Source organism: Thunnus albacares, chromosome 11 (assembly GCF_914725855.1).
Source record: "Thunnus albacares chromosome 11, fThuAlb1.1, whole genome shotgun sequence".
Taxonomy (NCBI): Eukaryota; Metazoa; Chordata; class Actinopteri; order Scombriformes; family Scombridae; genus Thunnus; species Thunnus albacares.
In genome coordinates, this window is record NC_058116.1 from 33,512,472 (window position 1) to 33,528,853 (window position 16,382).

A 16,382-nucleotide genomic window follows, 5' to 3' on the forward strand; every position below is an offset into this window, starting at 1 on the left:
CTCCTCACACAAAGGAGCAGATACCGGTCCTGCTGCTGGGTTGATGCCCTTCTACGACCCTGTGAAGCTCTCCTCATGTAACAGCCGGTCTCCCGGTATCTCCTCCATGCTTGAGACTGTGCTGGGAGACACAGCAAACCTTCTTGCGACCGCACATATGGATGTGACATTCTGGAGGAGCTGGACTACCTGTGCAACTTGGTTGGGCTGCAGGTACCACCTGATGCTACCAGTAATGACAAGGACACTAGCAGAACACAAGACTCAGTCAGGAAGGATCAGGAGGGAGCAATAGTCTGTGGCCACCACATGCAAAACCATTCCCTTTTTGGGGGTTGTCTTGCTTTTGCCTCTCCATTGCACCTGTTGTCACTTTCATTTGCACTAAAGCAGGTGAAATTGATTCACAATCACTTGTGCTTCCTAAATGGACAGATTGGTATCCCTGAAGTTCAACTGACTTGGTGTTATACTGTAACGATTAAGTGTTCCCTTAATTTTTTTTGAGCAGTGTATTTATTGAAGTGTTTAAGTGATCTTATGGGATTGTACACCTTCACCAAACATCACAGTTTCCAGCTTTTTGTTTCTCCAGATCTTCTTGTGGAGGGAAACATTCTGGTAGTCGTGTGTAGATTCACATGTTACAGACTGAAGCACATTCATGTATTTATTCACACACTGACGTCCTCATCAGCTGGTTTTTGTTGTTCTCAGAGCTTCTCTTCTACTGAGCTGCAAACGTTGTATTTATGTCCAATTTGCCAGCTGTGAGCCACAACTCGCTGCTTTCAGGATCTCTCAAAGAAAATCTGTGGAACACATTTTACTAATCGCTTGTTTCTTTCACACCACAGCAGATAAACACAGACTGAACAATATACAAGAAAACCAAGAAGGGAGCAAGTCTGAGTCTGACGGACAAGATCAGTGGAAGATGAACTCCAAGATTGTTTTTGCTGTTGTTGGTGTTGTTGGACTTTTAGTTGCTCTTCGTTTCTGGCGTACAGGTACATTCAATGTTTTGTCTTGTCTTAAGCTTCATATTATCTTCAGCTTTAGATGTTACAGTGTGGTGTTGTTCAGAGAGAATATCTTCAGGGTCAGTGTGGAGAGCAGGAACATGTGGAGACATCAGTGTTCAATTAAGACAGACTTGTTAAAACATCAACCTGTCCTTTAAATACAATTTGGAGACTTGAACTTTACTTAAATTTCTGTTTTTGCTTCTTGATACTTCTGATATGTTATATTTATTTGACAGCTGTACTTACTTTTCTGATCACCTTTAAATAAAATAACATAATTATAACACAATAAAAATATAAAACACACAACATTTCACAAAAAAGAGAAAAAAGTTCTTGAAAATGAATCAGATTAATTTTTTTCTTCTTTCCTCTCCCATTAATCATCTCACGACCCTTCAGATGTATCTGCTGACCCTTTGGAGTTTATTCACTGGACTAAACTAGCTAACTGTATATAAAATAGTTCAAACTTTTACTGCAATACTTAAAGTACATCAAGCTGACAATACTTATTTTACATTGTGGTACTGGTAGTTTTACTGCAGTAAATTATCTGAGTACTCCTTCAACTAGTGTCAACAACTCATCTCACCTGTTTCCTTCCACAGGTGATGCTGAAGATGGATCACAGGTGAGTGAACTCGTTTAAATGCTTCATTTTCATTAGTCCTGAACACTGAAACTACTCTCAGCCAATCAGAATGCAGTTTCGTTGATAAAAATTACGACAGAGAGATGATGATTCAGGAGGTCTGTCTCTCTTTGGTTCAGTCCTGCAGCTCCACCTGCCCATTCAGCCTTTCTGTGGAAGTATTGTTAACTTTGTTAAACACTGAGGCAGCAGTGGACTGTTGCTGACTCTCTTAACATTAACAACAAAACTACAAAAAGCTGTGGCTGAAAGTAAACCAGCAGTGAGTTTAAATCCACAAAAATAGAAGCTTCTAAATACTTCAAATAGTTAGTTTTTGTTCTCAGCGGAGTGGACAGGACCACAGCTCCCACAGCTCCCACAGCTCTCACAGAGTCCATTAACAACAGCAGGCAGAAAGCAGGAAGCTTGTCTGTGTTTAGTTAGCAGGAAAATGTTATCTTTGTTTTCATTAGAAATTCTAATCTGCTAATTAAAGTCCTCAGAGTCTGTGTGATGAACTCAGACCTACAGGACGTTATTACAGAAGGACTGAATGAAGAAAAGCCTCTAAAATTCATCTTACTGCTGTACTGTCCATTAATCTCACTCTGTAACCTTCTAACTTGTAGACAGAAAGTGAAAATGAGTTTTTGTTGAAACTTTGTGTGTCGACTATTTATATATATGTATATGTATATATATGTATATATATATACACACACACACATATATATACATATGCTTACGTCAGTAAGAGCCATATATATTTTTATGATCCATGAAAATAATGCTTACAATACATAACAGTGTGTGTGTGTGTGTGTGTGCATTTCTTCACTTCTTCTGGTTTTGTGTTTCAGAACCTGATGGAGATCTTACAGGAACTAAAAGATTTAATACCAGAAGAAAGTTTCATGCGTATGTACAATTATTTATAATTATTGTTATATTAATGTTTGTTGTTTCAGCCGGCAGCTTCTCATGTTTAGCTGCACTAAGCGCCACTTTCAGCATTTTAAAAGACAAACTCATCAGCTTTGCAGCAGGAATAAGAAGAAGCACTGCAGGTGTTCGGGGCAGCCTATAGGCCTATTTGGATCACTGGAAGAGTTTATTTTTAGCAGCAGCATACAGAGTACAGTGATGTACAAGATACAGCCAGTAATGAAACAAGTGTCCAGTGCTTTCTGACTATTTTAACTGTTTTATCTTGGCTTTGATTATCTTTGTTTTTATGGGTTTTTTCTCTTGCTGTGTGTGTTGGAATGTGGTGACTATTGTAGTTTCCCCCTCAGGTGTTCAATAAAACCTACCTACCTATCTATCTATTTAGTGTCAAAAAACTCAGACTGCAAAAATACTCCAGCTATCCAGCTGTTTTCTCTGAGTCTCTTGAGTAGTAAAAGCCGGAAAACATCATCAGACTTGCACGCCACTACTAGAATGTATCCCTCCGCCACAGATCAGAGTGGAACAGAAACAAAAAGAGACAATTACTAAACTAAAACTGTAGGAAATACAGACTGAATTTATCTATCTGAGGCTGCTGAATCATCATATTATCGTCAGCTGGAGTTTAGAACGAGCTCTGTAGATTTTGTCCCTCATCTCTTACAGTGTCGTCTCATTCAGATAGAATATCTTCAGGTTCAGTGTGGAGAGTTTTCCCACATTTCCATGTACATATGTGCACATCAGTATTAAATTAAGACAGACTTGTAAAAACTCGTACCTTTCTACTCACATTTCTATTTTATTCTGCTTTATACTAGATTCTGCTGCACTATATTTATTTGGTGGAAAACACTTTTAGACAGAATTTTACATGAAATAACAAACTTATAAATTACACAACATTTGTAGGATTAAACCAGCGGTTCCCAAATTTGATAATAAATTAGTGTGTAGTTGTGTCTTAATTAATAAAATCAGTGTCATGTTGTCATTTTTCAGATGTCTCTGAGTTGCTGGTATTTCCATCAGAGAGACATTTCCCTTCTAAACTTCTCCCATTTTAAACTACATCAAGCTCATAATACTTATGTACTTTAACTGTACTAGTATTTTTCATGCAGGACTTTTACAGATGTCACTCATTTCAGTTGATGTGATCAATAAAACGGTTCTGTGCATTAAACTGGAATGACACAGGACAAAAGTATTGAACAAGAAGTAAGAAAAAGCACTGAACCAGGTGATTCCACTAATTAGTCCTTTCACCTGTACTAATTAGAATCAGCTGGGTTAGTGCATGTGACTATTAGCACTCTACTCTTTTAAAAAGGGTTAACATCATTAACGCATCATTTGCTACCAAGCTATCACACATGAACCATCTCATGATGGGTAGAGGCAGAGATTGTTGAGCAACACAGGAATGGCAAAGGTTACACACTGATTTCTCAACTCCTAAATGCTCCCATAAGCACCACTGGGGCTTTTAACCACAAATAGAAGCAGCATCACTCCACTGTCAACCAGCCACGCACAGAAGCTCCTCGCTAGACTGCAGACCGGGCAGTCAGAAAATTAGTCAGAGTAGCCCAAGTTCCAAGGAGCTCCAGAACGATCTGGAAGAAGCAGGTACAACTGTCACAGAGAAAACAATAGGTGATGCTCTCCACCACCACGGTCTCCGTGCATGATCACCCCGTAAGACTTCACCATTACTGAAGAAAAGACATGTTGAAGCTTGTTTGAAGTTTGCTACACAACATTTGGATCAACCTGTAGATTACTGGAAGAATGTCGTGTGGTCAGACGAGACAAAAATTAAAACTTTTGGCAATAACACTACGCGCCATGTTTGGAGGAGAAACGGCTCTGCATATGACCCTAAAAACACCTACAGTGAAGTTCAGAGGTGGACGCGTTATGGTATGGGGCTGTTTCTCTTCTGAATTTGGTTGGTGTAGGACTTACAGTTTCTGAGCCTCAGACACTTAACAGAGAAAAATAATAAATGGAACAAAAACAATAGGATTCTACCACTGAACCCTCAATTAATTGTAATTTGCAGGATTTTTATTTATTCCATGTTAGATTAACATCTTGTTTCATGTCACAAATGAAAAGTTTTGTATTACATGTTCATGTTTCCTAAATGTTTGTCGTTGTAGGATCTGTGCCGCCGCCGCCACCGCCACCGCCGCCGCCTTCTCCCAGTAAGACATTAAAATCTGTTTCTGAATTCTGATCTTTATTGACACAGAATGACACATGATGTTAATGAAAATGTTTGTTTTCTCTTCAGCTCTCAGTGAACCATGGAGACAAATATCTTGGGGGTGAGTTTATGTCTCTGCTGTTTAACATAAAGGATGGAGTGTAACCGACATGTTTGTAGTTTTGTAGGGAAAAGATCCAACATGAAACCATAAATCACATTAAAAGTTGTGTTTTAACAAACATTTTAATCAGAAAACTGAAAGAAGCAAAACTCAACATCTGTTTGAGTTTTATAAAAGTGAAACATGCTGTAAATCTTTCAGCAGCTGATCCTGCAAGCAGCAAACACACCCGTTTTCTACAGGAAATGCACATTATCATTATTATTATTATTATTACACAATAGTTGATGTATTTAATTATTTTTACTTTCTCTAATAATGTGTCCAATAAGTTTTTTCCTCTAGATTCACACTATTTGCACAACCTATTGTGTAAATATGTCTGTATTTGTTTGTTTGTTGATGGAATCAAAATATGTTAAAAATTTAAACAGGTTTATATTTTTATCTGAAATCAAATGTAATTTTTTTTTACAGAGACAACGAGAGAGAGACAGATCTGCAGTATGTGCAGAATTACACGCTTGCAAAGGGGAAAGTCAAACACATCCGAGTTCTGCTGTACGGGCCGGTCGGATCCGGAAAGTCCAGCTTCATCAACTCTGTCAGCAACGTCCTACGACACAGAATGAGCATTCCTGCTGCAGTCAGTTCTACCACCTCTGACAAGAGTTTCACCACAAAAGTAAGAACACTTGATCTGTGTCAAAAATTTATTTTATTTTATTTTATTTTTATTACTATAAACATTTAACAACACTTTGATGAAACTTTAAAGCAACAGAGATAAATCTTAATAAATCTTAATTAATTCAATATAATTATTTTGTTCCCTTGATTTAGTCATATTCCCACACAGGAGAATTAAAGTGTCATAGCAGCAAAATGAAGTACAGCAACATGTTCAGAGTATTAATAAGTAAACTTTAAAACTAGAATACTATATACTACATGAATGTTTACTAAACACAGTATGAATCACAAAAGTAAATGTACACATAAAGAGACAGTAACCAAAAAGCAGCTTAAGACACAGAAATATCAAATATTAAATTAAATAGAGAAACTGCAGTGAATGCAGTGGGAGGCACAATGGAGCCTTTTCACAGCAGACAGCTGGACATGTCAAAGCAGGAAAAGCACAGCTGTAAATAATAACAATAACCATGTTCTGTTCCATTAAGTGTCCCAGTAAGCAACGTGTCAGTGATTGAGCATGCTCAGTACCAGAGCTGGAGCCGGCTCACCCAGAAAAACCCCTGAGTGGTGAAAAGGCTGCTCTTTCTCCTCCTGCCCTGCAGGTGTCGCTGTTGAAGCATTTTAATCAGAATTTCAATAATAGATTTTTTCCAAAGAAGAGAAAAATAGAGGAGGAGCAACCTCCTCTGCCTCTATGGACCAGCCTCCTCTGGTTTGGTTAGTTTGTAGTTCTCAGAGCAGAAGATCCAAAGGAGCAACCCTGTCTGCTAGAAATGACCTTCATATATGACTGAACTGTTTTCCAGTGACGTCTCTGCCTGGATGATGTTCACGGTAAGGTTTAGTGGAATGAATGAAGCTACATTTCTGTATGTCTCTGCAGTGGGAGGGACTCGGGTTCACATCCTGAGTCCTGTGTGTGTTCAGGTTTGGTTCAGGTTAGTGAAAGATGCTGCTGTGGCTTAAATGTTCATAAACATGTTGAGCTTCAAGTCCCTGCAGACTTTTTTCTGTATTAAACAGAGACCAGGATCTTTCTCGGACCTGAACCAAGTGCTGCCAGAGTCTGAACACAACCACACACACTTTCATACTGCTGTAGTTTCTACCAGCTGATATTTTACTGCAACATCAGAGATTTTGGTGTTAAAAACAAAAACCAGGCATGTTGTCTCTGAACATTTCACTCATACTTTCAGTATCAACATTTTTGCAACTTAAATACTTTAATTAACAACATTTTCTGGTTATGTTGACAGAAAACATGATTAAGCTGCGATATTTTTGTAACAAAATATATTTGCTGTTGCAGTTTTATATAAATGTAATTTCTAGGAGACAGAGTTGATAGGACGGTTTATGCAGGTGGTTTCACAGTTTGGAAACACTGTTGTTGGCTCTTTCAATTTGTTTGATGGACGGCTCTAAATACTACACTACCCATGAGCCTTAGCAACTATCAGAGGTGTATGAATGCTTTGTCGTTGCAGTTGGGAACAAACCTCATTACTTTACTCACAATTCATCCCAAACTGATCCAGAATCTGATTTAAACAATTGAGAGGTGAATTCATAAAAGGATTGTGCGGCTTTTGCAGACACTAGTGGTGGTAACTGAAGCGTTGTGTGTGTGTACTGATGTTCTGTGGGTTCCTGGACACATTCAGTGACACCTGAACATTATTGTAAGATTCAGACATTAATCTTACATGTTTCAGACCTGCCTTAGTCACATTTACAATTCACGGTGCTGTCAGCGGCCGAAATCCATTCTTTGTGAATTTGCCCCTGAGAGTTGAATCTTTAGCTGCAGCTCACTGCTGCAAACAAAAAACACTAAAAAACAAAAAAGTTCCCTCATTCACAGAGATGTATTCAGGGTTTTTATACAAAGCCGGTAGATGCATGTTTCTCTGTTTGTGTTTCAGTATGAAACTCATGAAATCAGAAGAGGAACCTCAGACAGCTTCTACCCGATCGTCTTCAATGACATCATGGGTCTGGAGGAGGGGACGGGACATGGCGTCCAAGCTGAAGACATCAAACTGGCCATGATGGGACGTGTGAAGGAGGGTTACAAGGTACAACTGTCACATTAATCAATAAAAACCATCTACTGTTGTGATCAGGAGCCTGTACCACGAAGTGACATCAGTGTGTTAGCAGCTCTCTTTGGACTTAATTCAGGTTTTCTGGTCTCATGAAGCTGGTTCACTTTTAATGGGGATAAATCACCATGGTAACCTATGCAGAACAACCACTGACCAATCAGATCACTGGAAAAATCATCATTCCTACAGGATCCTGAGTTTACAATAATATGACAAGTAAAAAAGAGCTAAATATATTTTTATGGTTCAGGAGAATCATTTTATTGTTCCAGACTTTCTGTTTCCAGTCTGAGTTTAAAGCAGAGCTTCTAACAGAAGGAGGGAAAGTTAACAACACTAAACACAATGATGATCAGCTGCATTTTAATTGTGCAAAGTTTTTTTCCGTTCCTAAAGGGATAGTGGACAGTTTCCAATGTTTCTTTAATGTTCAGTCCTTCATATAATGTGTCATTCACTCGGGTTCTACATTGTTTTCCAGTTCAACGCAGGATCTGCACTGTCAGAGCACGATCCAGGATACAACCCGTCCCCCTCTCCAGACGATCAAGTCCACGTTCTGGTTTGCGTCCTCTCTGCTAACACAGCAGAGATTAAAGAGCCGGTTTTACAGAAGATGAGGGGCGTCAGAGAGGCAGCCGGTGACCTGGGTGAGAACAGAGTTTACTGAAAGTGTGTGTCCACTGATCCTGTTTTATTCAGGTTAACTTGATCTGAACTCCTGGTCTTTAACATTAAACCATGAGGTCCAGAGTCCATAAGACACTTTGTCTTGAGATAGTTTTTGCCGGCCTGAATTTTAAACCTATACTGTTGTTTTTCTTGTGAGGACAGGCTGTTGTTTTGCCTGAAGTCATGTAACAAAGTAGAAAATGGAAACTTTCTTGACCTAAAACTTAGGGATGCATGATATTGATTGATATTGATTTTTTGCCGATATCTGATATGCCGATATTTCCAACTCATTGTGGCCGATACTCGATACCGATATTTGCACGTATTTTTTTCCAGCTGGCCTAGGAGACTATTATGTATGGAAGTATAGATTGTACTAAGTATGATCAAGAAAGACAAAATATGAAGGAAGAACTGAGAAAGACTGGAGTTCAGGAGCTCAGCATTAAAACTTTAATGAACCTGCCAAGTGGGAGCAGCAGCAGAGTTTTCTTAAAGTTTATTAGACAGACAGGATTATTGTGTAGGATTTAATCTCTGGTCCACATTCCGGAGCAGAAGGTGCACATACACTGGTTGCCAACTGCCGTTATAAACCCAAAAGAAGAATATGAAGTTTTTTATTTTTCAAACAGAGTGGTACATCCTGTCAGCCGAGGGATTTCTTATCTGTACAGCCGAACACCGCAGCACCTCGATGGACTGTTTCACCTTGACGGTCCTGGTGTTTCCTCCGCAGGCTGCACTTCACTCAGTCAGACCCGCTGCTCTCATTTTAACCTGAATAAGTAATTGGGGCTCGGTGGTCCAGTTGGATCTACATGGAGAGCCAGGGCTAACGTTAGCTGGGAGGCTAGCGGAGCATTAGCTGCAGCATGACCGGAGGGAAGCACAGTCAGCTAGCCTTCGCTAGCCTCCCTGAATTTGTGCTGAAAAAAAGGAGACCATGTATGTGGAGGTTTAAAAGGTAAAAAAGACAAACATGAATGCAGAAATAGTAAAAATGAAGCTAAATGAAGCTGGACTGCAGAGGGTTAAAAACGAGGGTTTCAGTTAGCCTGATCATGTTAGCTTTGAGTCGAGTTTATAGAGCTGAGTGTGTTTTTGTATCTGCAGGGATTCCTCAGATGATGATGATCACAAAGATCGACGAGGCCTGTGATGAAATTGAAAAGGATCTGAGGAACGTTTATAAGAGCAAATACCTGAGGAAAAAGGTGAGTTTGTACAGAAATGTAACCTGTAGCTTTGCAGTCAAAAACTTCACATTATTAATGTTGTTTCTTTAACATGTAGATGAAAGATTTCAGCTCAGCAGTCGGTGTCCCGATGAACTGCATCTTTCCTGTGAAGAACTACAATGAAGAAATCGACCTCAACGATGATGTGGACACTCTGATCCTCAGTGCTCTGAGACGCATGATCGACTTTGGAGACGACTTCATCGACAAAATGTAAAATTATAAACAGAAATGAGCAATAACACTTTGGGCCCTATTTTAACGATCTAAACACATGGTCTAAAGCGCATGGTGCAAGTGTATTTGGGGCATATATAAATTCCACTTTTGCTAGTTTAACAGCGGAAAAAATTATCGCAGCACCAGGCGCACGGTTCAAAAGGGTTGTCCATAGTCTCCTAATTAATCATGGGTGTGTTTTGAGCGTAACATGCAATAAACCAATCAGAGTGTCATCTCCCATTCCCTTTAAGAGCCAGGTGCACTTGTACCTTGGCGGATTGCTGTTATAATGGTGCATTTGCCAAGTAGTAAGAAGGAGCGCTTCTCTGCAGGGGAAACAAAAATGCTTGTGCGTGAAGTGAAAGTGCACGATCCATAACAAGCACACTGGCGCCTGCTGCTCCTGAACCCTCCTGTGGCCCCAAACCACTAGTTTAAGATCCTGTTCATTCACTTCTTGCAAATTTCTTTTTGTTTGTTTCTCTGTTTAGCGTCTTCAGGCTAGGCTAACCCATTGTTGCTAACTTTGGAGCTAACCCCCTTTACTTTTCCAGCATTTGGGGAAACAACAGACGTGACTTTTTAGCATTTATTAACTGACACACTGTAGTCTGTGCTGTACATTTACTGCCAGACTGACAACTCACTACTAACCTTTTCCTCTGCTCCGCTCGCATCCACCGTCACTTCTCTGCCCCTCGCTCTTTCCCGCTCGCTACGCAAACATACTCCTTAATGGAGTCGCGCGACCAGTGGTTTCCCAGACAACGACGCAGAGGTTGACTCACGTACCGGAACAGCGCTGCTCAGAGACTCCCAAACGCTGTCGATTTCAAATCAAATCAAATATTAAATTTTTTTCTTTTGGCCTGGCGGGGGTTCTCGTTGTGTCATTATGGTGAAACACAGATTCAGTAAACGTTCAGTAAACGTTGAATACAGTTAGACCCAGCAGGCTCCATCAGGTTGGGCGAGTTCAAAGTCGTTTTCACAGGTAATTTGTTAGTCTGTCCCTCCCGCCGCAGGAAATAATGGATTACTCCTGGAAAGCTGTTGATGAAGCACTTTTCTCATTATGAAAGTAACACAGAGATTATTCGACCAATGAGAACTTAGTCAGACAAGAGCATATCGATCAACTAATTGACCAGTCGAGCAGCAGACTACAGCCCTAGTTAAATCATTGTTTTCACCTCATTTATTTCCTCATGTCATCATGTATTGATGCAGCAGGAAAGTCGATCTGTGTCTGATCTGTTGTTGATAACTGTTTGCTAGGTCTTGACAGACACCGTCAACCTGATGGGTCTGTTTAAATAATTGTCAAATAATAAGACAGTTTCATCCGTCATTACTGTGATTAGCTAATTCTGATAAATATTACGCCTAACCATTATGACATGTATTTTTAAAAATATGTTGATGAACACAATAATAATCTTTAACATTGTAATCCTTTTATTTGAAATCTTTTGCATGTTTGTGTGCTGCTGTGCATCCGTGTGTGTGTAACAAGCAGATTGTACGCGTGTTGTGCACCTGCCTATGTAGGCGCATATTAGTATCTTGATGATGCGCCCTTAAATAACAGTGAAGCACTGCGCCACTGACCAGTTTTTGGTTGGTCAATCACTTTCTGCTGCCTCAAGATAGCAATGCGCCAACAATGTGCCTAACCACACCTCATTTTAAGAACAACACGCAACTGCAGCGTTTCCCCTGCATTCGTTCATTCGCAACGCTGCTGCAAAATTATGAGCGCCGCTGCTAAAATTTCAGACGATCATTAATATCAACAGGCTACTAATGATTTTCATTCGCACACTGTGCGAAAACAATACCCCCCCCCCCCCCTCCCAAAGCAGTCAATATTGAGGAGAAACACTGAACTACATTTAAACAACTGCATCGGTGTTAAACTAGCAAAGACACTTGGGTCGCTCTTGGCACTGCTGTAAGATAGGACCCTTTATTTATTTATTTATTTATTTTTTTCTGTATTTTAAGGAGTGAGGGAGTCTGTTACTGTCTCTGTGTGGACACCAGGAGTCAACTGTCTTATGCCACGTATAGAAACAGAGGCTGTGTCTGAATTTTCTTGAAGTCAGCTGAAAGGAAAACAACAGTTTATTATAACTTTATTCATTGATTCAATCAGCTCAACAACTCACCAAAGTCAAACATTAGCAACAAGCACATTCATTCTATGTTCTTTAACCAGCTAACATGTGATCACACAGAAACAATAAAGTTTAATGTACTCTCTACTTGTATGAAATGCACAGGTGCTAGAACTTCTAAACTAATGCATGAAACAAAGTGAAAAGTCTGCACATCATGACTTATGCTGAAAATATTATCTAATATATGGATGTTTGGGGCTGAGCAGCGTGCTTAATGTCAGACGTAATATAAAAGCAGGAGCCTGGTTAGTCAACAAGATTCATCTGGCATAACAATCAATGGGACCAGCCCTTAATCAATAATATATGAACGGTTTCAGGAAAGAGGTTACAAAGATGTAACCTTTCAGAGAGCTTGTGTCACCGAGTTATTGTCTCAAAACAAAAGGCCTTTATTCAACTGCATCACTTTTGTTTGTGCTGATGTTTTGTTTGTGATGGAGCATGTGGAGTAAAGACAGTTTAAAAGGTGATAAACAAAGACAAACATGAATGCAGAGAAAGTAAAAATGACACTAAATGAAGCTGGACTGCAGAGGGTTAAAACCAGTTTTCAGTTAGCCTGATCATGTTAGCTTTGAGTGGAGTTCAAAGCTGAAGTCTTGTTTGTCTCTCCTCTCTAGAGCAGCCCCACCATGTTTAGTTGTTTGTGTTTGTTTGAAAGAAACAGCCTGAAAAACATTAGCTCAAAGTGCTGACTGTGTTTCTGTATTTGCAGGTATTCCTCAGATCACCAGTACCACGAGGAGCGGTGGTGGAATTTGATATGGGATTGGATATTACAGCTCAACAGTCTTTATAACTTGACTACAGGACTACAGCAGTTTGGTATCTGGATGACTCTGCTTTTGGGGTTCGGTATCTTGATCATGATGAGATTTCATTGATGACATTTCAGGTGTTTCACTTTCCGTTAGATAAAGGGGTTCAGTTCATCTGGATAAATGCTGGTTTGTTTACAACCTGTCTGATCTTGTTTCTCTGTTGGACCTTTTTTAACAATGTTTGCTGCATCCTCAGAACTCAGGGATGAACTTGGTGAGTGCAGCATTGTTATCACCTCTGGACTGAGATAAGGAATCCAAACTGTAGTTTTCCTTTAAGCCATGTTAGCGGTTAGCTTGTGGCTATGGTAACCTGTACTTTAACATGGCAGTGCTTAAACTGTTGATCAGAGCTACATTTGAAATGTCCACATATGATTTTAACAGACACCTTCCAGCCAATCAGAGAGCAGGAATTCCTGTGGTCACGGTATAAATATGAAGACGTAGCTGTGAAGTATCACTTTAAACAAACGTTTTAGGTCTTTCTCTTTTATTTTTATTTAAAAAAATCAAAAAATCATTTTATTTCACAAGCAATACACTGATATAATTACAATATTAATGTGTGTTTAATGTCTGTAAACCTATGAAACTGAACTCGCTCCATGGACTCAGTAACACACTGGACATATATAGCACAGCTAAGCATACACTGTTAACCTTGTTGATGTACATGTACTGATTTTGGTTTAGTGTTGTCCACTGAGTTTTATTGATGTGATGCATTTCAACTGGGTTACCCAAATACAAATGAAGACTGAATAAACTTTAGGTAACTAATGACTATTTTCCACAAAGCTGATTTTTTTTTTTTTTTTTTTGATTAAAAGTTTGGTGATACAGTATCATCAGACGCCTTGTTTGCCCTACCAACACACCAAAACCCCAAATATTCAATTTACTTATTAGACAATGAAAAGCAAAAAACATCTCACATTTTGGAAGCTAAAAACATAAAATAATGGCAATTTATTTGAAAATGTACTTAGATTATTAATCAATTATCAAAATAGTGGCTGATTATTTTTTTTTCCATTGACTAATTGTAATACATCAGATCTAAACATTTTTGGAGGTCATTTCAAGAATGATCAAGAATTATTTGAATGCATTGTTTGGTTTACTTGGGTACAAGATGATTTATGAATTGGAATAAAAGCAAAAATTATACTCAACATTATAGCTGCCCATCAGCAGGGCTTACATTTTGGTAATGATGTAAAGTCAACTTAAAGAAAACGAGTCAGTGAAACAAAGTGGAATTATATCACCAATACTTAAAAGGCTCAAAAATTTAAGTGCACTCAAATTAAAGGAGTTTTTACTTCAACAATTGATTTTTGAGTAAGGTTAAATTCATGAGAATGAGTGACTCCAACTTTTTTTCCAAGATTAAGTTATGTTAACTTCTTTTATTAAGATGTACTGTGCAATCTGAACATCACTGGGTTAAAGTTGAATCCAGTTTGGATCAATACAGCAGCAACAACATCAGGTTAACTTTATCAATCTGTTACTGTGAGCCAGTGTTACACACAACAAGCTTTAACTAAAAACTGTCACAGATTGATTGTTTCTACAAAACGATTCAAAAGAGACACAAGTTATTAACAATCAATAACAAACTGTGACATGTCAGTTTAAACAGAGTAGATTATAACAAGCTTTAGTTTGTGTAAATAATAAAAATAACAGTAAAACTGGCTCAGAACAATTTCATCTTGTCCAACTGACCCCAGATGACATGTCTTACCCTGTCTTCAACCCAACTTCCTTTATCCTGAGCTGATGAGTCTGCTGATGTTGCAGAGTTGCAGTACGAAACAGGAACAATTCATCATGATCTAGATAAAATAGTAACACTCATACACAGTGCATAATTTTTATAACAATCATCATCATACATTATAATCTATAATCTAACAGCCTGATTTGTTTGTGAATGTCATGATTTTATCCTTCTGCTGCACTTTGTACTGTATGTTTGAGCTGCACATGTTCATGTGCAGACAGAAACAAGTGAGGGTAAAAGTGAAAGTAACAGTTGGGCAGGAAAACTGTTGGGTTTCATGTAAGTCACATGATTCATGAAGCAAAATATCTGATAAAAGAGGAAGCTAAAGGTAAAGAGTCAGTAACCTTTTGACTCCACTGTGCTGCAGAACTACGACAGCAGAAGAAGAATGATCGATCAATGCATATTTTGGGGTAGGAATATTTCTCCTCAGATTATTCAGTACAATTCAACTAAAGCTATTAATACAAATATCTGCAAAAAATGTGTTTTTAAATATATTTTAAGAATGAAGTGAGACCTCTAGTTCTGTCTGATTTAGTTTGTGTAAATAATAAAAATAACATTAAAACTGGCTCAGAACAACATTAACTCAGTATTGTATCGACTCAGACTGGGTCAAACTCTAACAGTGATGTTTACTCTGTCAGAGAGACTTCCAACACGGCTCAGTGTGTTTCTAGGACCTCTCACCCCTCCATCAGTCCTTCCTTTTACTGCCAGCAGGTCGATGCTACAAAGTCCCAGAAAAACATCTACAAACATCTTTTATTCCCTCTGCGATCATCACACTGAACAAACTAAAACAGACACTGTTCTCTGTCCTGTTTAACTCTGCTCTTGACAGTTGTAGTTTTAACTGTGATTTGTTTTCATTATCTCTTATCTTCAGTGTGATAAAAGATTCACAGTATGTCCATATGATCAATAAAAGAAACAGTTTCCTGTTAATGATGAAACAAACGTTTGAATAATCTCAAAACTAAAATCCTAAAAGTTAAAGAAGCTGTAAAACAGCTCGTCATGTGACTTCATTAACATAAAACCTTCATTAACCATCATGTAAGTTTCAAAAAACATTTGACTGATAAGAAACTCACCAACTGCTTTCAAACCGTCAGTGTTACTTTCACTTTTTGTGTGTGTGTGTGTGTGTGTGTGTGTGTGTGTGTGTGTGTGTGTGTGTGTGTGTGTGTGTGTGTGTGTGTGTGTGTGTGTGTGTGTTGCTATCTTTGTGAGGACAGTTTGTCTGCTCCTTCAAAGAGCTGTTTGGGGGTTCAAACTTCTTTTTGAGGTTCATGTTGGGGGCAGTGTTTGAAAGTAATTAAGTACATTTACTCAGGTACTGCACTTAAGTACAATTTTGAGGTACTTGTACTTTACTTGAGTATTTCGATGTCCCTTTCCTTTGGCAGGTGTACATGGGTGTGTGTGTGTTGGTTGGTGGTGTGGGGGCAGGGGGTGCTCCCATTGGACCCCTGTTAAAAATTAACAAATCATCTACTGCACACACTAATGTGTACACCTCCCAAAGGACATTGCTGCAGGACTCCTTAACCATAACTGTGACATTTCTGATTCTACATCTCCATTTTATCCAGTTATCTTCCTTCTCTCCTGCTTCAATTGTGTTTTATAACTGTGTATTAAAGTAATGAGTAAATACACCTATAA

At 38.7% G+C, this 16,382-nt stretch overlaps 1 protein-coding gene across 3 annotated transcripts in view; it reads left to right on the top strand.

The window, feature by feature from the left end:
- LOC122991912 (interferon-induced protein 44-like) overlaps positions 1–16,382 on the top strand; it is a 31,847-nt gene that overhangs the window by 1,194 nt on the left and 14,271 nt on the right. Inside the window, exons 2-4 of one of the 3 annotated variants that reach the window (XM_044365388.1) lie at positions 858–1,010; positions 1,640–1,662; positions 2,526–2,583. In XM_044365388.1, coding sequence (XP_044221323.1) covers positions 858–1,010; positions 1,640–1,662; positions 2,526–2,583 — 234 coding nt within the window. Of the gene's footprint in view, positions 1–857; positions 1,011–1,639; positions 1,663–2,525; positions 2,584–15,009; positions 15,122–16,382 lie in introns of those variants that run through there. The other 2 variants (XM_044365390.1, XM_044365391.1) reach the window with 2 other exon arrangements.